This window comes from Lagenorhynchus albirostris, chromosome 20 (assembly GCF_949774975.1).
Source record: "Lagenorhynchus albirostris chromosome 20, mLagAlb1.1, whole genome shotgun sequence".
NCBI lineage: Eukaryota > Metazoa > Chordata > Mammalia > Artiodactyla > Delphinidae > Lagenorhynchus > Lagenorhynchus albirostris.
The window spans coordinates 3,944,874-3,968,383 of record NC_083114.1 but is presented as its reverse complement, the minus strand read 5'-3'; the positions used below and the strand labels follow the sequence as shown (position 1 = coordinate 3,968,383).

Genomic DNA, 23,510 nt, shown 5'->3' with positions numbered 1-23,510 from the left:
GCGGACCCCCAACCACTGTGCCACCAGGGAAGCCCAGGTAGATGCTTTTAAATTCCTCCCAGTATTCACGTGAGAAAACTGGGGATCCAAGTACGATGAATAAATTTGGCCTCGGCCACTTGACTCCACACCCTGAGTTCCTAACAGCTGCACATAACTCTCTGTAAAAGTCTCTCTGTCCATGAGAAGAAAACACCACTCCAGGGAGACCAATCTTCTGCCTCTTAGTTCTTAAAAAGTAAGAAAGAAGGGGCACTTGGATGATATTAGAGGAGCGGCCTCAGTGACTTCTGTAGCGGCGGCAAATCATGGATTTCAAAGGCATCGCTGGGTACAAGCCAGAGACAGGACACCAAGCACCAGCTCCCATTGGGACCCACGGCGAGTGCATGCGTGGCCTCGACATGAGCGGGGAGGGGAATGGACTCACTGGCCCTTCAGCCTGACCCAGGGTTAAACCGACATGGTGAAAAGAAAGAAGAGAGGAGCTGCCTGTGTGAGTGCGTCCCAGGTGAGGGCCATGACCAGAGATGCTCGGGGACAGCACTCTGCCACAAGTGTGACCGTCGTGTGGGCTGAAGTCAAGGGGCCCGTCCTCCCAGCTTACCCAGGACGGGCCTGCTTTATACCTGTTGTCCCAGCAGAATTGTGGGAGGTGTCCCCTCTCCCTGTCAACAGTGTCCAGCTTGAGTGTTGACCAAATGCCACCTACATGAAGGGAGTGACGGTGACAGTTGTGATGTTCACAGAATTCCCTTACTTTTAAGGCTGTTTCACACAAATTCCAATTGTTTATTTTGCCTCGAAGAGAAGAAAGAGCATAAATGGAAAGTACGATGTACCTAAATCAGTTTGCAGGTAGGCATTGTCATACCGACCCCTTTAAATAGCTTTTTATTCAGTGACTCTCAATATCTTTATGTCTTATAAATTGGAAAAGATAAATAAGGTCAGCTGACTTGTTTGGACATTCCTGGCCAGACTGTCATGGCTCTGGTCATCGCTGTGCGGGGGGGACTTGGGCTTAGAGCTCCCTTTCATTCTCAGACAAAGAACATTCCCGAGAACTCACCTTGCTGGTGAGGAAACCCACTGAGGAGGTTGAATCTGCAGACTCAAAGGCAAGAGTGAAGGTAGACGTCAGAGGAGCTGACGTTCTTATCAAGAAGGTCGTATAATCCCATAGCGTTAGGAAATAATGAAAACATCTGTGTGAAACTTTTGAAAATTGTAAAGCACTATAGAATTTAAAGACTCATTCAGTTTTTCAGAAAAAAGGCAGATTTGGTATAATCCAATTTTAACTTAATCAGAAAAAGTGAATTAGCAATCTTTAAAAACTGTATGTAATAGAAAACATCTCAGTCTTCAGATCTTCTTCGTGTGGTCATTGCAGTCTAGGAAAAAACGTTATCTCACTCACTGAGCCTGGGCGAGTCAGTGAATGGCTCTTCCCACACCACCACTTCCTCACGTGCAGGGTGAGATCGTATCTCCTACCTTGTTCATCTCATAGCGTTGTTGGGGGGACAACGTAAGATCGATAAAACCATGTAAACTGAAGTGCATTGTTGGGGAGTGGGTTTGACACTCCAGAGGAACGTAGAGTTGTTTGCAGAACTTTCATCTTTTTCCAAATCTGCTTTGAAATACAAATATTTTCATACTTACCAGGCAATAACATAAAAAAGAAATTCAGATTCGTTTCAAGGGATGGGGAAAAGGAAGCAAAACACTTGGCAGATAAGGGAACTCAGAAGATGAAAGTGCATGCTTCCATTTTCACGGTTAAGTTGGTCCAGCCAGTGGCAGGTTAGTGAATGCTTCATTCATCCTGTCATTATCAGGACGCATTTATGGAGGATGTCGTCCCTTAGAGGATGTGCTGGTTGCTAGAGTGACGAAGAGGCAAATGACATGGGCTCCATTCGTGGAATCCCATTGGAGAGAGCGGGGCACACAAGCATGAGGACCCTAAGTGCTGTCCAAGGTACAGCTCACTCAACAAATGTAATTTTTGAATACACCTGCCAACCAGACAGACCCCACGCCAGACACTGGAGGGGTAGCGGTAGAACCTGTGCTGGGGGGTGCCCAGGGGAGGTGGGAGCGCAGAGAACCTGACCCAGACCGAGGAGGTCAGGGCGACCATCAGGGAGTGGGGTCTTGGAGCTGAGGACCGAAGGGTGAGTAGGCATGGGGCCTCCGGCTCTCCTTTCTGCCCCTCCCTCCCCCGTCTGGGCCCTGTCACTGGTCCTCTTCCCATCTCACTTCTCCCCTGAGGTGCTGCCCTCCACACTGCTGTGCCCACAGCCCAGACTCCTCTTCCGAGCCTGGACCCTTTGAAATTCTCTTCTGGGTGCCCTGAGGCATCTCACATTCCGTAAGCTCATCATTTTCTCTCCCAAGTCTGTCTTTTTTCCTTCTATGCTTGTTAATTTACATTCTAAAGTCAGGCACCTGGAACTCATTCTAGACTTTCTCTTTTCTCTTATCCCCTTCATCTGACTATTCAACATATTGTGTCTTTTCCACCACCTGGATCGCCCTGGCGTCTGCCCTTTGACCATCCTCCGTTTTGTGGGGTAATTACAGCAGTGCCCCAGCCGCCATCTCTGCTTTCTCACTCACCCCTCTCCATCCATCTTCCACTCAGCTGGCAGATAAGCATCACACTCGTGTCTGGCTTAAAACTTTTTGGGGTCTTCCAAACATATTTGGGGAAAAAATGTGTTTTAAATTCTTTACTATGTTATACAAGGCCTTTCAGAGTCTGGTCCTTTCTAGTCCTTCCAGCCTCATCCCTCTGTTCTCCTTTTTATTCACGCTTTTATGTTGTATTGTCACTAAGTGGAATTGCTGCGTTTTCCACCAAAATGCCCTGCTTTCTCTGAGCCCTGCCAGCTGTGCTAGCCTTGCCCTTCCATGCCCGGGTAGGTCTTCAGCCAAGCGGGGCTGCCCCCGGACGGATCGCTCTGTCCACACTCCAGTAACGGGGAGCTGGGCTTTGGTCTTGGTGGCTGTCTTGTTCTTTGTGCTTGTGTCTGCCACTGCACCACTCAGCACACTACACACCTGTCCTTGGGCGTCTTCCACTACCATGTTGTGGGCTCTTCCAAGACGAAGACTGAGTCTTCCATCTGTTTATGTCCACTGCATAGGATTATTTATATAACACGAATATCCTGAGGGCCTAATATGCACCAGGCATGATTTTTAATGCTGTGACACAGCAGACAACAGAACAGACAAAAACCCCGGACGTCATGGAGCATTCTTGCTCGCCATCACGTGTGGCAGTGGCAGATCTCTTGGTGCTGAATGAGGGATGGGTAGGTGGGTGGACGGACAGATAGACGTTAGAGAAGTGGAAATGACCTCCAGGCGAGGGAAGTACAGACACCGAGGAGTGAATGACATGTGACATCAGGTGACGAGAAGGACGGGAGTGGAGAATTAATGAGAGAAAGTGAGGCCGAAGGTTAGAGGGAGCTTGCGGACCTTGGAGGACAACTTGACTTTGGTAGGTGGAGAAGCAAGCCAGGCAGGATGGGCGTGGCCAGCAGAGGAGCAGAGCAGGAGTGCAAATACGTGTTTCAGGATGAAGACAGGTGACCGGGCTGGGCTTAGTGTGAAGGGTTCCTGGAGGAGAATAGTAGGGAAGGAAAGCTGGGGAGGAGGGCGAGGCAAATGTGCCTGCCGGCTGAGCTGTGAGGGCCTCCTGGAGGAAGTGGAGCGCTGTCCACGTTGTTCTGGAGCTCCTGACTCACTGGTCCGCAAGGCAGGAGGAAACAGAGGTCATCCCTGTTGGGAAGGAAGAAATGAAACAGACAAATACGATTGTTTACCTGGAAAATTCAGAGGAATTGACAAAAAAGCTGCTAGAACTAGTTAAGTGAATTTAGGAAGTGCACGAGATACAAGGTCAATAGACAAAAACCAACTCTAGGAGTTGCACTTCCGGGGTGACAGCTTGAGCTGCCCCGCAGACCCACCCCCAGTGAGACCAGGCCAGGCAGAGAAGTCTGACATCTTAACACCCCTTCCCTGAGCTGTAACCCGTCTGCTCTCGACCTCTCACTTTGCTTGAATTCTGCAGCCCTCTGTACCAGTACCACAGGTTCATTGTCAGGCAGAGAAGCGAGGCAGGCACTAGGGCACAAGCCCAGAGAGGGCGCGGCCTCACAGCCCCACCACCGCGGCAGAAATCCATGCCTTCTCAGTCGCCCTTAAGACCGAAGGGCATACGCCCTACAGGGAAGCAGAACCCTGTAGAGTTCTCCACCGCCCCTCTGCCGAGAGTCGTCTCAAAGGCAGATGCTCTGAGCACCCAGCCACCTAAATATAGACTTTTCTTTTCTTCTCTCTTTTAATTTAACTCAGCGCTTCTCAAACTTCAGTGGACTTAGTCATTATTTTCCAGATTTGTACATAGATAAGCTTGCATGTACTTTATGGTTGACTTCGGCGGGTCAGGAAGGATGATTTTGAGTAGAATATATTTCCACCTTAGGGCTGACCGACACAGGGTGAATGAACTGCAGCTCAGTTGTGTCTCAAGAAAGGGAAATGCACCCAGTCCTCCCAAGGTGTCGCTCGCCAGGCTTCATGCTGTTGCCTTTCTTCTTGCTGAGCTGCAGTTTGTCTCTGTTGCTTCAGATATTGGAGAAGGTGACACTGAATACATATTTAATAAACAAGGCAGGACTTCCCTGGTGGTGCAGTGTAAGAATCCGCCTGCCAATGCAGGGGACACGGGTTCGAGCCCTGGTCCGGGAAGATCCCACATGCCGCGGAGCAACTAAGCCCGCGAGCCACAACTACTGAGCCCATGTGCCACAACCACTGAAACCCGGGTGCTTAGAGCCCGTGCTCCGCAGCAAGAGAAGCCACTGCAATGAGAAGCCCGCGCACCGCAATGAAGAGTAGCCCCCGCTCGCTGCAACTAGAGAAAGTCCGCACGCAGCAACAAAGACCCAACGCAGCCAAAAATAAATATTAAAAAAAATAAAATAAACAAGGCATAGTAAGATAATTGGCTATTTTTGAAAGTCAATTACAGTAAAAATACACCCCTTACATCTTAGGCCATAGAAATTTTCTCTAATTTTTTTGAGGATCAAAGGAAAAAAATCTTTACAGCTAAAATGCCATTTGATGACCATAAAAATCTATGAAATTGCATTATTATTTACTTCATTTTCCCAAGGAGGATACAGAGGACAGCACTTTTAATTATCTGTTGGTTACCTACATAAAATACCAATTCTGTGTGTCTAAAATTTTTACAGTTGAAAAAAAGAAGTGTCAGCCATTTGGGACTGCTTCTTATGTCTTTTTCACTAGTGGAAACAAAAGGCATTTTTATATTTAGATGGCATGTTTGAATTCATCTTAACTCTTTCAGGGACCCAGTTATGAGTTACTCCGGTGGTCTCGTCTAGCGGGCACTGCGGCTCACAGTAATTGCAGGTGGTTGCTGGCGACATCCTTTGCAGCTTCTGTTTCCTGTGGAGACACTTGACCCCATGGCTTTCTGCTTTCTACTCCAGCTCCGGGGCCTTTATGGTGGAATTACTTATCAGAGTCTTTAATGGCTCGGGGGCCACTTGGTGAACTTGAGTATGTTGTCCCCACGTCACTTAGGTGCATGCCTTACGCACACCGCTGGTCGCGGAGTCTCGGTGTGTTTGGTAAAGAGCTCAGCGTCTGCCTCTGAGAACGTCTGGAGAGGGGCTGCAGGGGTCAGATGGCGCTGTCTTACCTCCAGGACTGGCTCTTCCCTGCAGACTTGACCTCTGTTAACTGTGGGCCACACCCCTGCATCTGTGCCCCTGAGGCTGTCGGCACAGCCGCAGCACCGCCCAGGGGACCACGGCTCTGGGAGCCTGGATGACTCGGGATTGAGCGAGGCAAAACCAAGAAGGAATTTGAGACCTCTGGGCCCCCCGTTTTTCTGCTGTTTTGTATTCTCACCAGTAACTTCCTTCCTGCCTGCCACTTACATGTCACATGCGTATCCAGTGTCCTTGAATGCCCTCTGTGTGATGAAGCTCTGTATTTACTTGCAACATTGGTCCTAATTGGATAAAACGGATTTCGTAGTTCTCGGGTGGCCGAGGGGAGGGCAGATGATGAGTGGTTAAAGTGAATGTCCTCAGTAGTTCCTCCTGAGACAGCCCTCGTTTCTTCCGAGGAGGATGAGACCAGGTGCTTTTGCACAGGTTTTCGCTGTCAGCATCTAACACTTGTTTTTGGCGGCTGGGGCCCCGTTTCTGCCTTCTGGGCCCCAAGCTCCAGCCCTAGAGGGCAGCTTGCAGAGCGTGGGTGCCTGGCCTAGAGGCTCCCTGGGCCTCCCAGGCCCTCTGCCCCATCAGGGCCTTTCCTTCTGACTTAATATTTGGACAAGTGGTCCTTCTGCCACAGAGATGAGTGTTAAATCAGCCCCTCCATCTGGCTTTTCTTCTCTTTTTACAGCCAGACTTCCGGAACGCATGGCACCCCTCAGCCCTCCCACCCCGTGTCGAGGCTGCTGCTCTCTGCGCTTCCACCTCATTCCTCTCTGCCTGTTGGGTCTTCAGGTCCCAATTCCACTTAAACTGACTCATCATAGACATGGAACCCTCAGCCTTGGCCCCCAGGTCTTCCGGCCGAGTCCTCTGTCCCAGTTCCCAGGCCCAGTGTGAGAAGCCTTGCTGGCCCGAGTTCTGGTCCAGCGCCCTGGGCCAAGGGCAAGGCTTGTGGGGGCAGTTAAGCGGGGCGGGGGCGCGGATTCAGGGCACAGAGAGCACAAGGCCACGCCTCCAGGGCTGCTTTCCAACAGCTTGAGCCACCCTCGGCCTCATTCTACTTGGTCACCTTCTAACTGGGGCCCACCTCCCCACCCCAAGAGCACCCACTTGGTGTCAGATCCCTTCTGTGACCTGTAGGCAGAGCCTCCGGAAGACCTTCTGAGGTTAGACGTTCACTGTTTGCCTCAAGGCACAGACCTGTGTGTGCTCTCATTGTCCTCCTGTATCTGGCGCTCTTCTCTAGGAGGGTTTCCTGGTTCTGTCAGAGTTGGAGCTTTCTGTTTTCTGTTCACTCTCCTGTTTGTTTTCAAAGAGGACAGAGGGATACATCTTTCTCTGAGTTGAAGTCCTTCAGACTTAAATTTCTAACATAGCTTATATATTTTTTTTAAGTAATAACCTTTTTTCATGGTCTACCCTAATTAAATTTAATCTTTTTTAAGAATGTCAAGGCCAAATGTATCTTGTCTATATTTTAGAGTTACATACTTCCCTTGTTTAATTCATCAAAAATTTATTGATTATCTAGAATGGAAGCAGCACTGTCAGTTTTATTGTTATCATGCTCAAAAGGCTTATAATCTGGGTGGAAAAATTAGCCAAATGCATAAAATGCTTAGCAGACAAGACGGGGCAGCCTATGAACATGTGTTGACGGAAATAAATGAATTGGTACAGACAAGAAGGTCTCTGGGAGGTCAGAAAGGGGAGATTCGGATAAGGACCAGCTGGGCAGTGAAAGCTTCCTGAAAAAGTCAGGCATGGGCTGGGCCTTCTTTTTTATTTTGATTCCGTCTCCTTTGAATTATCCATTTTCCAGCTCGGTCATGTTGACAGGGAAAGACTACATGTCAGCATTAGTTTTCCCAACTTAATGGCTCCGATGAGAGTGCTCCATAACTGGTAAGCTTGAGGTGTGGGCTGTGAGCCGGAGAGACAGCGATAAGAGCAGAGTGGAAGGTGATTCAGAGAGGATAAATCAGAGCACTTGGAATTGGGGGCAGCCCATACCTGGTTTTGAAATGAATGATGAAGATTGAGTTTTCGGAGTGAAATTAATGGATTGTTTAGTTGGCATTATTAACTTAAAGAACGGGGTTTAGCTGAAGTATTATAGGGATTTACAGGAGACATTTTTCACATTTACTGAAGGTTTTACCAGTAAGCAGTTAAGCAAATGTAAACATCTTGCAGGCTGCAGGGGACCTGGGAGTGTTATTCATTCCCCCCCGTCACGCTGGTCTAGTAGACACGTAGCCGGCCCTGGGGAAGCTCTGCAGAGCTTCTGGGTGGTTACGATTAGTCTCTCGTTGTGTATATAATGCGAATGTAATAAGAACATAAACATTTTATAAGTGTAGAAATTTCTTTTTTTTTAGTGTTAACCAGTCATTTGGAGTGGCAGGAAGAACAGATTTGGTCTCAACTTAATAATAGTGGTGCTAACAAACAGAACTTTATCCTTAAAATAAAATCATTCAACGTATGAAACATACTAGGAAGAACCAGCAAAAGGCCTGTGTGCACGTCATTGTGACAAGTCATCACAGTGGCTCTATGAGAGGAACACGGGAGTTTTCTGAACGTTAACATGCTTTTCTCTCATTGTCATAAGAAAAAAAAAAGAAAGCATTTATGAAAGCATCGTGAGTTGTGAGCATTTGTTGACAGCAGTCATGGGGATGGAGGAATCCTTCAGCCCCCAGGCCCCTTTGTATAACCAGACAATACTTAGATATTGTAAGAAACATGAATATACAGAGTAACTATCGTATCGTAGCGACATAGCCAGTACCTTGCAGTCACGTGGGAAATAAGTCATAGGACCTTTTACTAATAACCTGGAGTCATTTGGTCTAATGTCCTATCACTTTATTTCCTCCCTTTTCAAATAAGATGATGATGTGAAAAGACTCGACACCATCAAATGCTACTCCCATTGACTGCTGTTACGGGAGCAGTAGTCTTAAGATCGTGTTCTCTCTTTTGCCTGGTTTGTAAAGGTTTGTTTCAGCCAACATTTTGGGCCCCAGCCTTAGGTACAGGGCATGTAAAGATGAATGGTACAGAGTCGCACTGAAAAAGTGTACGTCGGGGATGGGTAGACAAGGCAGCAGAGGAGGTTAGCATGAGACCAAGAAGTGCTGTGACAGCAGAGGGCACGTGGACCACCCATGGGGGGCCAACAGGGAGGAGAGGGGTGAGGGAAGATGTTCTTGGGGGACGTGTTCGGATGTCAAGGCTGAATTTGGAGGATGAGTAAGAAATGGCCACACCAAAGATAAGAGAAGTGTCGCTGGGGGCAGGGTGTGGGGTCGCTGGGGCAGAGGAGCTGCACGCACTCGACAGCAGAGACCGTCCACCTAGACCACAGACTGCAGAACAGCAGCCACCAGACCAGATCCCGAGGAGGCACTTTTTTGTTTGGTGCACTGCTTTTCTGCAGTTGCCAGCGTTTAAAAATAGAGACTTTGCACATAAACCCACAGATTTCTAGGCTTCTTTGGCTCGCTCCCACGTGGAATCTGCCAGCGCAACCTGACCAGCAGTTCCCACAGTCATCACGCCTCCTGTTTTTTCTTAAGTCCGCCCACTTTACGCTTCACATTGCCAGCCTGGTCCCTACAGATGTCCATGTTTGCAAACACTGTTTGGACCTGTGGACCAAAGGCTCCGGTCCCAGGCGGTGCAGGAGATGCAACCTCCCACATCTGCACCCTCATGTCCAAGTAGCTGCACGTGCATGCAGCTCCCAGGAGTCTCCAGAGCTGTAGGGATGGATAGCTTTATTTCCTAGCTTCATTTTTTATAAATTGTGTTTTATTAAAGCTTTTCAAAGACTCCTAACAATTCACTGACCCTAAGTTTATGTAAGTGAACAAAGCTGCTTTTTTTTAATAGATTCCTATAAATTAAAAAGGGAGGGGGTCAGAATTAAACCATCTGGCTCAACCAGGAAAAAGGAAAAGTATGTGTCTCCCACCTAGGCAGGCCTAGGTGTTCCTCCCCAGGGCCTGGGGGTAATGGAGGAATTCCATAGGTGGTCCCGCCCTCAAGGATGTGAGAAAACACTGAGATTGGACCACTACACTAGAAACTTGCTTTTCATGGAGGAGATCGAACAATAGGAATCTTCTCTTTGAAAATTCCAGAGTCTTCGTACAAATAACATATTCTTAATTTGAGCTGAATCGATGGAGCGTCATTCAAGAGGTAACCATTCACTTCCTCCCTGAGTTAGAAGGCTGAATCTGAGAGGTCAACAGCGGGCCAGTGTTCCTTTGAGTGTTTTTTGTTTTTTTTTTCCCCTAACCTATCTTTCTTATCTTCCCCCTAGATTAATAAGATTCTTCAGTCAGTTTTCAAAAACTCATTCAGCTCAGACCTGCTTTGTTTTCCTCCTTAAAGTTTTACTTAATGTAGTACCACAGTCCCCATATTTTGAATATAATCATGCCAGAAATACATACTTATTCTTGCATTTCTCTTAAACATGTTGTCAAATTTAATTTTTTCCTGAAGCAGGTTACCATCATTTTATATGTAACTGATAGTCTTTCAAAACTTGCTGTAACTAATTTCCTTTTAAAGTATGTTTTGTGTCCTCATTGTCATCACATATTCCTTAAATTCTAAATTTACATCAGTCCCCTGCTACCTTCCAGTATCTGTAACTTCAGACTTGTTCAGAAATAGAAAACTCCTAAATCAGGTTCTGAAGAGATATTTTCAAAACAGTTATTTGTGAACACTTTTCCCAAAAACTCAGGTCAGAGCTCAAATGTGGGATTTATGTAGGAAATTAAAGTTAAATTGGCTTGGTTTGATTAAGGTTTTGAGTTTTCTTTTGTTTTTGAAGAAAGGGAATTTCGTTTTACAATTTAAAAATCATTTATTCTGGAAAAATGACCAAGAAGTATGAGATTCGTTTTTGTCTAAACCAATTACCTGCAGAGCTGCTTAAAATATAAAGCCTTCTTGATTTAATATAACATTTCATAGACCTCTCTGACACATCACTTAAACAGAAAGGCCACATTTCTCCAGTAAATTATTTAAAAGTCAGGTAATTTAAATTACATTTAAGTGTAATAAGTAGGTATCATATTAAAGCTTGTATTTTCTCATTTGTTCCTAATTTCTATAGATTCCACTTTGATAGAGCTACTAAGGATTGGTCCTTAGTAAACAAAGAAATACTAGATTTTATGGGAGGAATAAATAATTCATAGAAATGTGTTGACAAATCCCCCTCCCACTCGTATCTCTTAGTTTCTTTCCACGGTAGCCTTGGCCAGGAAAGGCACAAGTAGAAAGACCTCACGCTGGTGCTCAGTAGAAAGATCTCTCAATTTAAAATGTAATTCAGTTTTGGATGTGAGTTTGGAAATAAATCATCATTCCACCCTCAGCATGAGCCGCGAACCTATTTGCATGAGTGAGTGAAGGGATACAAAAGAATATTTCTTAGCTCAAGAAAATTGCTAGATCTTTTCCTGCCACCATTCCCCGCCCCCATCAAGTAGTGCTGTTTTCCTTATTCACACATTGTTTTTTCTGTTTTATTGACAATGAGGAATGTTTTGCAGCAGTATCACACCCTGTTCCCCTGCTTTTCTGATCTTTCCTTTATAAATTCACTCCAGCAACATCCACTCACAGAGATAACTCCTCGGTTCTTAATAAAAGCCATGACAGCTACTGTGGTAGACGTGTAAGCACACATTTTTAAAAAAAAATGTTTGGGGGCTTCCCTGGTGGCACAGTGTTAAGAACCCGCCTGCCAATGCAGGGAACACGGGTTCGAGCCCTGGTCCGGGAAGATCCCACATGCCGCGGAGCAACTAAGCCCGCAACTAAGCCCGTGCGCCACAACTCCTGAAGCCCACACACCTAGACCCCGTGCGCCACAACTCCTGAAGCCCGCACACCTAGACCCCGTGCTCCGCGACAAGAGAAGCCACCACAATGAGAAGCCCGCTCGCCGCAGAGAAAGCCCGCGCACAACAACGAAGACACAACGCAGCCAAAAATAAATAAATAAATAAATTTATTTTAAAAATGTTTTGCAGGTGATCAACCCAGTTTCTCCTGGTTCTGGTTTATTTGTTTGTAATTTGCTGTAATAAAATTAAATTCTGAATTTAAAGTTATAATTAGAGATAGAAATATTCTGCCATTTTAATTGTTATTATTAGAAACATGCTTCACAGCCATCATACATTTATAATTTATGATTAAGAACTGACATTCTTGAGTATATATACATGCGTTTTCATATTCTAGTATATATCCGTTACATCTTTATAATTTTGAAAAAATAAATCGGGAAACAATTTATTGCAAGTTTATCAGCCTCTACCTCCAGCTCTATTTAAATAAGTCCTCTATTTAATAACTGTTTCGTATCACCTGTTCTTTTTCTTGTAGCTGATGTTGCAACTTGAGAGTTCATAGTACTTGTGTTTGTTTAATGTCTGTCTTCCTTTCTAGACTAAACTCTGCTCTCTGTCTTGTTCAGGGCTGCTGTACCCACACCCAGTGTAGCGGCTGGCTGTGTAGGCAGTGAGAGATTTGAATGAATAATGAATGAACACCTTGAGTGAGCACTCTTAAGTGCTTTATTTACATTATTGCATTTAATTCATAAGCAATTCTGTGGCGTAAGTGTCTCCCACTTCCCAGATGAAGGAACTGAGGCCAGCAGGTTAAATAATTTGCTCCAGGTCCCATAGCTCCATGGGGTGAAACCCCGGCCTTCCCAGTAGTCTTGTTACCGAGCCTTATGTGTAAGCCAGTTTGACTCGGGTTGCAATCTTGCCATCAAAAGAGTCCTAATACAACCCTTACTTTACAGTTGAGGAAACTAAGGACCAGAGAGGTTAAATAATCCGCCCACTTTTATGTAGATAGTTTACATCAGAGTTCTCTTGAGAGAACTCGGAACCACCTGATTCCTGTACAACATGCTTAGTTATGCCATATACAGAAACCAGAATGATAATATGAATAAAGAGTATCAAAGCATTTTCGGAAACATTTTTGTTGTGAAACGTTCCATGGGACACAATGGTAGAGAGAGCACACTGAACCCCAGGACACCCATCACCCAGAGTCAACAGTTATCAAGACGTTGCCACACTTGCTTCATCCTGCCCTTTCAGTGGCCAGAACACGTTAAGCCACATGACTAGGTTAGATTCAAGGTCTTTGGAACAGAGGGGTTGAGGGATACAGCTGAGTTCCTGCGTTAGCTGATGACAGATCTAGTTCACAGCGCTGAGTGCTTTCCACTGCAGTGACATTTATGTAAAGACAAGTGAAAGTGGGCCACTTACCAGGCCAGCACAGTCAGCACTGGAAGCAGAACAAGGGTGCAGGGTTCTGTCAGCTCAGCCTGCGTCAGCTCGGCCAGACGCAGGCCAGGTAGTCACGTTGGTGATAGTGTAGCGGCGGGTCTCCAGATCACCTGGGTTCCTAACAAGTTCCCAGAGGGAACTTCGTGGACTCTGCATCTGCCCAGAGACCTCCCCACGGCCCTCCCTACCTGTGCTCTCTGGCCCCCAAAGCACGCTGCCCCGCCCTTTGCCTGCCTCCCATCCGTTTGGGTTGGGTTTGGCTTCAACATCCCCCGAACTTCCCGTGTCTGCTCCACACCTCCGCCCACACTGGGTTCCTGCTCCCGGAAGGCTCGCCCCTCACTTGACTGTTCCACCTGTTTCACTGTCGCCCACTGTGGAATAAGCACCCCCAGCATGAGGACCATGTCTGTCTTGCTCACCGTGTTACATCCCAGGTCTGTCCTTTGTTTCAAAGAAATGGAGTGCTTCCCAGTCATTTCCACATCAGGGAATGCATAGGAAGTTAGGCCACGTGGGCAGTGGGGTGAACTGAAGGAGCTGTGAGCACACAGGAGGCTGCTCCCAGCTGAAGACCCCAACCTCCCAGCCCCCTGCAGCCCCCAGAAGTGAGAGCGTCAGTAAATGGTATTAGACCAGTGCCCTCCACGTACCAGTTAGAGGGTGAACCCCGGGTTACCTGAATGAGCCCGCAAGGAAACGCGAGTACAGGTCCTGGTTCCGAGTCTCAGTTTCTCATCTGTAAAATGGGGATAATACTATCTATCTCAGTAAACTTGTCTGACTTTGTTCATTTTTGTTTTGTTTTCAATGCCGCCGTGCCCAGTGTTGATACAGGTTCTGGGAATAGGCTTTCTCATATACTGCTGGTTGGAGTGTAAACTAGTATAAACTCTCGAGTACAGGCTGGGGTACAAGTCAAAACCCCTAAAAATGTTCATGTCATCTGACTCAGTGATCTGGGAACTTATCCTCAGAATGTATTATAGTCAGAGCTGTGAACAACGACCTGTCTATGAGGTATTCATCCCAACATTATTTCTAATTAAAAACTGGAAAAATGCTGTGTCCAAAAAGACATATTGATTGAATTAATTGCGGTATATCCACGGAATAGACCACTATGTAACTATTAATGATAATGGTGTGAAATAATTCTTAACTGCATAGGGAAATTATTAAGATATATTGAAAATAGAATAAGCAACAAAACCACAATTCATTGTGTTCTCAGTTTGTTTGTTTTAAAGAGCCAAGCAAAGTAATTCTTTCTTTCTTCATTTTTGGCTGTATTGGGTCTTTGTTGCTGCACGTGGGCTTTATCTAGTTGTGGCGAGCAGGGGCTGCTCTTCATTGAGGTGCGTGGGCTTCTCATTGCGGTGGCTTCTCTTGTTGCGGAGCACGAGCTCTAGGCACTCAGGCTTCAGTAGTTGTGGCGTGCAGGCTTCAGTAGTTGTGGCACGCGGGCTCTAGAGCACAGGCTCAGTAGTTGTGGCGCACGGGCTTAGTTGCTCTGTGGCAAGTGGCATCTTCCTGGACCAGGACTCGAACCCGTGTCCCCTGCATTGGCAGGCAGATTCTTAACCACTGCACCACCAGGGAAGTCCCCGTTCTCAGTTATTTTTAAAGTAGATGTATCATTGGAAAAAGGCTAGAGGGCTTCCCTGGTGGCACAGTGGTTGAGAGTTCGCCTGCCGATGCAGGGGACATGGGTTCGTGCCCCGGTCCGGGAAGATCCCACATGCCGCGGAGCGGCTGGGCCCGTGGGCCATGGCCGCTGAGCCTGCGTGTCCGGAGCCTGTGCTCCGCAACGGGAGAGGTCACAACAGTGAGAGGCCCGCGTACCGCAAAAAAAAAAAAAAAAAAAAAGTCTAGAAAGCTATAAACCAATGTTTCTTTGAAAAGCTAATTTAGAATATTTTGTGTGATTTTCTGTCCTTCCAAATTTTTGGAAATGAACATGTTACTTTTATGGGTTTTTTTCCGCCCTCTCTCCCTCCTTTCCTCAAACGTAGGGGGGAGAGTAAGTACTTTTTAAATTTTTTTAAAATTTTATTTTATTTTATTTTATTTATTTATTTTTCAGTACACAGGCCTCTCACTGTTGTGGCCTCTCCCACTGCGGAGCACAGGCTCCGGATGCGCAGGCTCAGCGGCCATGGCCCACGGGCCCAGCCGCTCCACGGCATGTGGGATCCTCCCGGACCGGGGCACGAACCGGTGTCCCCTGCATCGACAGGTGGACTCTCAACCACTGCGCCACCAGGGAAGCCCCTTAATTTTATTTTTTAAAAATTTTTATCAGAGTATAGTTGATTTACAATGTTGTGTTAGTTTCAGGTATACAGCAAAGTGAATCAGTTATTCATATACAACTATCCACTCTTTTTTTAGGTTCTTTTCCCATATAGGCCATTACAGAGTATTGAGTAGAGGTCCCTGTGCTATACAGTAGGTTCTTATTAGTTATCTATTTTATATATAGTAGTGTGTATATGTCAATCCCAGTCTCCTGATTTACCCCTCCCCCCCTTATCCTCTGGTAACTATGTTTGTTTTCTACATCTGTGACTATACATTCCACATATAAGTGGTATCATATGATATTTGTCTTTCTCTGTCAGACTTAACTTCACTCAGTATGACAATCTCTAGTTCCATCCATGTTGCTGCAAAGGGCATTATTTTGTTCTTTTTTATGGCTGAGTAACATTCCATTGTATATAAGTACCACATCTTTATCCATTCCTCTGTTGATAAACATATATGTTTATGAAAAATAAAGCACAGGAGTATAAACTTAACAGAATTAGTCATTGGGGCACTTTTACCCACAACATGAGCCGACCCCAGGCTCCTTGGACCAGGAAGGAAATGGGTTCCCTGCGTGTCTGGGCGCTGAGAGTGCTTATCCCTACCAGGGTGGACATCCTCATTTTTGTTTACATGGTTTGTCAACCTACCCAATTTTCATTCGTGCCCCTGAGCACGGATTTAAACACCAAACTTGAGTCTCATGATTTTCTGTGATTCCGACAAGGGTCAGAAACTAAACTTCCACGTAAAATCGCCTATCTCAATAAATTAAGTTCACGTGCACTTTTGTAAAAGGGCTTTTTACAACACTAATACCTTTGAATCCAACTGGCTTCCACAGTCCTTGGAGAAGGAGTGAACAGCCTTTTTTTCTTCCCACAAGGTCCAATTCAGGAAAAATAAAAATGTTTATGAGCCACATTTTTCTTCCACCCAAATAAAACTAGCTTTTCAGAGTCCCATAGGGAAAAAAAAATCTGTTCTTATAAGCTATAAAGTACCTGATTGAAAGAAGAACAGCAGTTACAATTTTTGCACTGCTTCTCAGCCGTTTCAGTTCCACTTTCTGGACCAATGTGAGAGGTGACCCCAGGCGTCTTCCTCCCCGTGCCCCTGGAAAACAGTGTGTCTGCTCTACAGGGAAGTTAGGTGGTCCAGGTCACATGGTGTGTATCACATGGTGTTTATCCAGGTCACAGCAGAGAGAAATCTGCTTCAGTAGGTGTGAGGGAGAGAGTTGGGGCCGATAGCAGAGGGAGGGATGGGGAAGTCAAGGCTAGTTGGGTTTGGAGGGGATGGTCAGACCTTGGAGAAATGTGAACAAGGCCGTTGACGTGAGGATGTGGCTCAGTGGAGGGAGAAGGTGAAAGACAGACAGGGAGGGGATTACACAAGAGCAAAACTGGAGCGTTTACCTTTAAAAATGAGAGAGAAAATGGGAGGAAGAAGTCAAGATGAAGGTATCCATCACTCATAGTAAGAGGGAAGGATGTCTGTTGAGGGGTTGGGGGCTCCTCGCCCCCCCCCCCCGCATCTTGTCTTTTCCTTAAGGGACAGGCAGGCAGTGTCAGGGACATGGCCGCACCCACACGCGTGCCTGTAGGGACGCGAGCCGGCCTCCCTAAAACCAGAGCCCCCTCGGAGCTGCACCCATGACTCCTGTGTCCCCATGGGCACCTGCTGGGGCCTGCGAGTGAGCCGTGGCTTCTCCAAGGAGGAGACAGGCTCAAGCGCCCTCCTTAGGTTTCTTCAGGGGAGGAAAGAAACATGCAGATGGGCAGGGACTAGTAGATGCAGTTTATCCACACTTTCGAAAAGCCTTTCACAAGAGGCCCCAGGAAGTCCACTGTATAAAGTAGGCTCTGTTGAGAACCAGGCTTGCGGTCATCTTTAGCGCTGTAGACTTTTATCTGACAATTTACATATAGGGCGTTGTGCCGCCTCTTTTGAAGACTGTGTGTCCATAAACCACGGTTCGGCCGGGCAGCGTGATCACCGCGGGCGGCCCCTGGTGTCTCATTGCTGGCCCAGAGCTGGTGCTGTGCTGAGCCTGTAATTTATTACACATAGTGGTACTCAGACACACTGTCCTTACGCATTAGTACTAACTGGGTGATGTTTTTAAATAAAGAATAAGTAAATGGACAGAACTGCTTCCAGAAGTAAGATACTGGTTTTTGCCCAAATCCTAAATCCTGGGTTCCGAAGGGTTCATCTGTCACGATCACTTAACTTCCCACCAGCTGTGCAACAGAACCGTGTGCAAAGCAGGTGCCTTGTTGGGCAGCCCTCGCGTCAGCCCTGGGAGGAGGGGGCGGTCACTGCTGCTCAGATAAGGACAGGGAGGCCGGGACATCCTGCGGCCTGGGAGGTGGGGCAGGGCCTCCTGTTGAATCCGGGCCTCGGCGGCCTCCACTCTCTTCACTTTGTTAGTCCCAGCTGGCAAAGCCAGGAGGAGCAGCCCGAGCTCCTGCAAGCCAGTCCCTTCTCGTTGTAAATGTCATCCAGAGGATGTCCTGGTTCAGGGCAGAAGCCAGGCCAGCACCGCCCCCCAGCTCGCTTCCCTGTACCTGTGCCCCACGTCGTGATTGCCTGGAGCTGAAAGTGATGGCTCTGTGTCCCCTGCTCTCTCTCTTCCAGCCCGTTGCTAGCTGTGTCCTTTGCCACTTGCTGTGCAGTTCCGGGAGTTGCCCTTCTGACCTGGGGCGTAAACCCACTCACGGGAGCTCTGGGGCTCTTCAACATTTTCCTGTACACCTGCTGCTACACCCCGCTCAAGAGGATCAGCATCGCCAACACGTGGGTGGGAGCCGTCGTGGGGGCCATCCCTCCCCTCATGGGCTGGACCGCGGCCACGGGCAGCCTGGATGCTGGTGAGTGTCTCAGCGTCTCTCCACAGACCCGGGGCCTGGGTGCTGGCCCCGCGAGCTCAGGGGCTCTTCCATGCGCTAACACCGCTGGTCAGAGGCCACTTCCTTCCCTGAGCTGCGGTACTTGGTGGTAGATGCCGTTCTATTCAGTACCAATCCTTTGGCACGTGTGCGGTTGTGGCCGTTGGAAGTATCGAGTGTAGAGCTGCAGGGAGACCGTGTCAGCCTGGCGTCTGGGTGAACAGATGCTCTCACCAGTAGGGAAGGGCTGAGAGAAAACAAAGGGCAACAGGTAGAATGAGAAGAAAGCACCTGAAAGTCAGGAGCCAAGGCAGGCCTGGTGCTATGTGGGGTCGGTCCCGATCCTGGAGTGGGTATCAGGGCCGGCCCGGGCACAGCGGATGCTGCCTCGTCAGCAGGCCTCCTGCACCAGCTCTTCGCTCCCCCAGAACCAGACTATTTTCCCCTCTTAGGAGAGGACAGACTATTTTCATTAGTTTCTAATTTATTTTTATATGATTTGCTTACATTTTTCATGCTGTCTACAATAAAACCATTGAAACATTCCTCCAGTTTTTTGGCTGGGATATCACAAGTAAATTTGTGGGGTGAAAATAGCTCCTTTTTACCATCTGTAAGGGAAGTTTCACAGTCTAATTAGTCAAGTAATTATTGTTTTTCACCGACGCTTAGGAAGGAAGTGGTGAGGTTTCCTGCAATATATGTAAGTACATATTTTTCACATGAGCGATCAAAAGGCTGTTGGCCATAAACCGTTGCCCTAGAAGCCACGTTTCTGAAACGTTTTCGTAAAAGCTCTCACGTTCCCATTTGGAAGCTTACAGAGGTGATCGCACCTTTACCAGGATTGTCTCTTACAGTGGCTTTAATATCCTGTAAATGTTGGCGTTTCATGAATCTGCGAATGTAATATTCTGAAACGTATGTGCCTGTTTGTTCTGTGATGAGCCTGAAGCCAGTCTCCTGCGAGCGGGAGACGGCGTCAGCCCATCGGTGAAGGGCTTGGCCCTGGGGGAGGGGGCTTGGGTTTGGGGCGCGCCCGCCCTTAGCTGGCTGCCCTTCAGAACCAAACTTGACCTCCTTACGCGGTGTCTCCTCGCCTCCCACCTGGGACTGGAAAGACCCTTCTCATGGAGCTGTTGTGAGGATTTGCTGACTTGTTATTGAATCTCCCTCAATCGTAAAGCTGGTGTTAATTAGTACAGATGAAGGAAGGTCGTGAGATTTGATTCATTGGCAGAGTCTGAGCAGTTCCCGATTGTTCCCTGGCTGTTGTTTTGGGACAGGGAGATGCCTCCCGGCTTAGAGGGAAGGCACTGGGTCCATCAGCGATCTGTGTCTTGGGTGAGGGAAGTGGGAGGGAAAGCAGGGCTCTGGCATCCCTGGACCAGATGACGAATGAGCTCCCGCCCCCACCCTCCACCCCCGGTTTTCAGTTGTAAATTTAAAGAGCCCACCTGGGCACTGCCAAACCTCCTGGTCAGATTCCTGCTGTTCAGTTCAGCCTGGATCCCCACCCTTGACCCAGCTAGCCTCCCCCTGCTGTGCCCTCCAGGCCTTTCCAGTCATCGCCCAGACACTGGAAAGCAAGCAGGTCGCTCCCAGGCTCTGCCTCCCCGCCCGCCCCGCACTGTGTGCTCTGTTCCCATCCACGTCCTCCTGCCTAAGCCCTCGGATGCCTGCTCCAAGCCACCTGCCTGCCGGATGGACACAGCCCTGTTCAGTTTCCTCAAACCTGTCACAAGGAACAAGGCACCAGAAACTACCTTTTCTGTCCAGGGAATCCCAGCCAGGGCCAGGGTCAGGGCCAAGTGTGACAGCCCCAGGGACAGGTATCGCTTGGAGGTATGTGAGGGCTGTCCAGTCCAGGGCCGTGGAGAACTCAGTCACCTTTGTCATGCAGGGTCCTCGGACCCAGGTTCTTGCTGAAGGCTGGAGGCCCCTGGCAGTTTCCTGCGAAGAGCTTGGGCTTCAGCATGTGTTCGAGCTGCCTCCCTGGAGGCCAGAGAGAGAAGCTTTTCAGGTCCTCCCACTTAGGACGGACATCCAGGTGGAGCCCTTATTTGTTCAGCCACAGTCCGGATCTGGCTAAAATGCTAATGGGCATATTTAATTTTTTTTTTTAATTTGAGGTATAGTATTTCTGCAATCCAAAGTTAATTGTTTGTATACAAACTCATTAATGAGGAACAGCTCAGGGCCAGGCTGTACCTTTTATAGGTAGCGGCCTGAAAATTGCACGTTTGTCTTGAGAAACGAGACCCTTCATCTACCTGAACTGACCCTGGTGTAAAGCAGAGCAGCCTGAAAGGTTTGTAAAGCCACAAGAAGAAGGTCCTTTTGCAGTTGTTGTGATTGATTTCTATTATACCCCTTTTGTATAAATCTTGAAGGTGCATTGTGGGGCGCACAATGACAACATGGTTTACTGCCCCCAGAATCCTTAATTACCACAGATCAAATCACACACCCAAAGCCTTGTGAGGTTTATACAGAAAGAGGAATGCTACTTTAAATAATGCTTGCAATTGCTTCAAAAGTTTCAAGACATTAATTTGATAGGTAGAGCCAACTTGAGCTAAGCAGTAGATCTTTGAATGAATTGAGTAAATGAAATAATGGATGAATGAAACAGTGAATAAGTAGCTTCCGTTTTAAAGATGAAAAAACTCTAAGGTATTCCAAGGTCAATTGCCAGGTATATATTGAGCATCACCTATGAGTACAGAAGGAAATGACTCAAAGAAATAAGGCAGAATCTGAGAGAATGTAGTTGAAAGATTTTTATTCCTGGATTTTAGGGACTAAGTCAGCTATGATTTTATATAGTTTTATCATCTTCTAGAACTGCACTTTGTACTGTGGCAGCCGCTAGCCAAAGTCCAACACGATGGTGCTCAAACTTTAGTGCATATCAATCACCTGGATGGAGGGCTTGTTAAAACTCAGGATCCTGGGCCCTTCCCCCAAAGTTTCTGACTCAGTGGGTCTGGGGAGGTGCCTGAGAGTCTGCATTTCTAACAAGTTCCCACGTGATGCTGATACCCCTGGTCCAGGGACTACGTTTGAGAACCGCCAATCTGAAAAGGCAGAACCAGCGAGCGCTCTTACTGTTAGAATGCCCTGGAAATACCGAGGGATTTGGGCCAAGGGCTTGGCAGATGGTATTATCAGAGATGCGCTAACAGTGTCATCTGTACTATTTACCGAGGTGGTTGTATCTCTTCTGGGTTCTTATCTTTGGGGACGTGTTTGTTTGAAGGAGCCCTTCTGAGAAAAAACAGCCAGCAATGTTTCCTTTCTTCTGTGGTATCTCCAAACCATCTTGTCTTTAAACCTCCAAAAACTGGTCACTGTGGAGCAGTCATGAGGAGAGAAGTGTTTGGAAAACTCTGTCGAGCTTGCTGCTGGGGAGGGAGGGGGAGGTGGGTGACAGAGGTGACAGAGGCCCACTCGGCTCGCGCCTTCCCGAACCGTCCCCCCAGCCGCCACTGCATGCGGGGCCCTGAGAGATACAGGGTCACTTAAACCCAGTCCCGGTTCTCACTTGTGTCTCATGTCTCAGAGTCTTCAGGGAGAGGCAGGCCGTTGATCAAGTATTTCCCTGAGCAGAGAGCTTTAGCGGGGGCTCCGGGCTCTCTTAAATTGGCCCCCAAATCGGTCCAGGGAGACTTCGGAGCCGAGTGACTTCTGAGTTAAGTCGCGGCCCGTTTAGTTGAGGAGGGAAAGGGCTTTCCAAGAAACGGAAAGTGTGTGCACAGGGGTTGGTAGGCATACAAGTCTACACAGACCGAGATCCGTGCCTCCGCCTCAGGACGCCGCATACCAGCCCCGGCCTTCATTTCAGTCGCCGTCCCCCTGACCAGGTGGACTTGGGCTGAAGCCCTTTCCTGGGGCTTGGTGGACATTGGTTACGATTGGGGGGCAGCAGCTCGGGGCCGTGTGTGATGGGGATCCTGAAGCCTCACCTTCAGGGTCCTGCCTCGAAGGAACTGACTCTGGATGGGAGGAAAGATACCAGATTTGTAGCTACAGAAAACTGTGTGCTTCCCAGACGGCCGACAGAGTGAAGAAATGCAGTGTTCGGAAGCACCCTTCTTAGCATCTAGATCTTTCTGTGGTTTTTGTAGTGGCCACGGGGCCAATCAAGACCTCCAGGGCACCAAGCACGGAAGAGATGGTGCTGCCTTCCCGCCTCCAGTAAAGACGTGAAACATAAGACAGCCATGGGGTTCTGATTTCTTTTCCCCACAACATTATTGTTGTTGTTGGTTTTGTTTGTTTGTTTTTACCACTAGTGGAAAAGAATTTCTCGCTGTTCTAGATGCCCCAGTGGTGTGGGTCCAAAGCCTGTGCTTGATGTGACCCTTCAGAATCCAGCTCAGTGTGGGTGGGCGAGTGAGGCCGGATTGGTGGGCAGGGGGAGGGGTGAGGTGAAGACAAACAGACTAGCGGATGGAAATTGTAAAAGCTAAACAAACATTAGGTGTTCTTGGTGTTTGCTGCTTTGTAGCTGCACAAAGAACTGTGAACAGCTAGCTCTTGTCTCCCAGTGGAATTTTTGTTTCAGCGGGTGCCAGCCCCAGCCAGGGCCCAGCCCTAAAAGCGCTTTTTGTGTCAATAGAGGTGATCAGTGCAGTGGAATTTTCTCCTGTGTCCATTCTCCTCTGAGACCCAGGCTTAGACCTTTCCTCCCACCTGCCTAATTACTTTGCTTTTTTTTGGGGGGGGGACGGGGGAGCTTAACTGCTGTTAGCAGAAAACATTAAAAATGCTTAGCCACTAAAACTCAGGCAGGCCCAATAAGAGGGCTGGCCCATGGTGCAGCCAGCTCGCTGCCTTAGGAACGGAAGTGCTTGGTTTGATTCTGCAGGCAGTGGCCAGCAAGGAGACAAGTGACCTGCACGCCCGGGGGAGGGCGTGGGGGTGGGGGGCACACCGCGGATAAGTGCCCGACAGCAGATGCTCCTGCTTGGCCCGGCCTGGAGCCGCACATGGTAGCCTCTCAACAGCGTTCACCTCCAGAGACGGTCTAGTTTATCCCGAAGGCTTCGGGTTAAAGTCCCTTCCCCTCTCCCATGCCAAAGCCACCTCTCTTCCCATCACCCCCATTTCTTAAAAAGGCTCAGATTCTGTTTTGTTATTTTCCTATA

At 47.9% G+C, this 23,510-nt stretch overlaps 1 protein-coding gene across 1 annotated transcript in view; it reads left to right on the top strand.

Annotated features, from left to right (window-relative positions):
* LOC132510683 (protoheme IX farnesyltransferase, mitochondrial) overlaps nucleotides 1-23,510 on the top strand; it is a 113,845-nt gene that overhangs the window by 81,358 nt on the left and 8,977 nt on the right. The window contains exon 6 of the mRNA XM_060132873.1: nucleotides 18,107-18,339. Coding sequence (XP_059988856.1) covers nucleotides 18,107-18,339 — 233 coding nt within the window. The remainder of the gene's footprint in view (nucleotides 1-18,106; nucleotides 18,340-23,510) is intronic.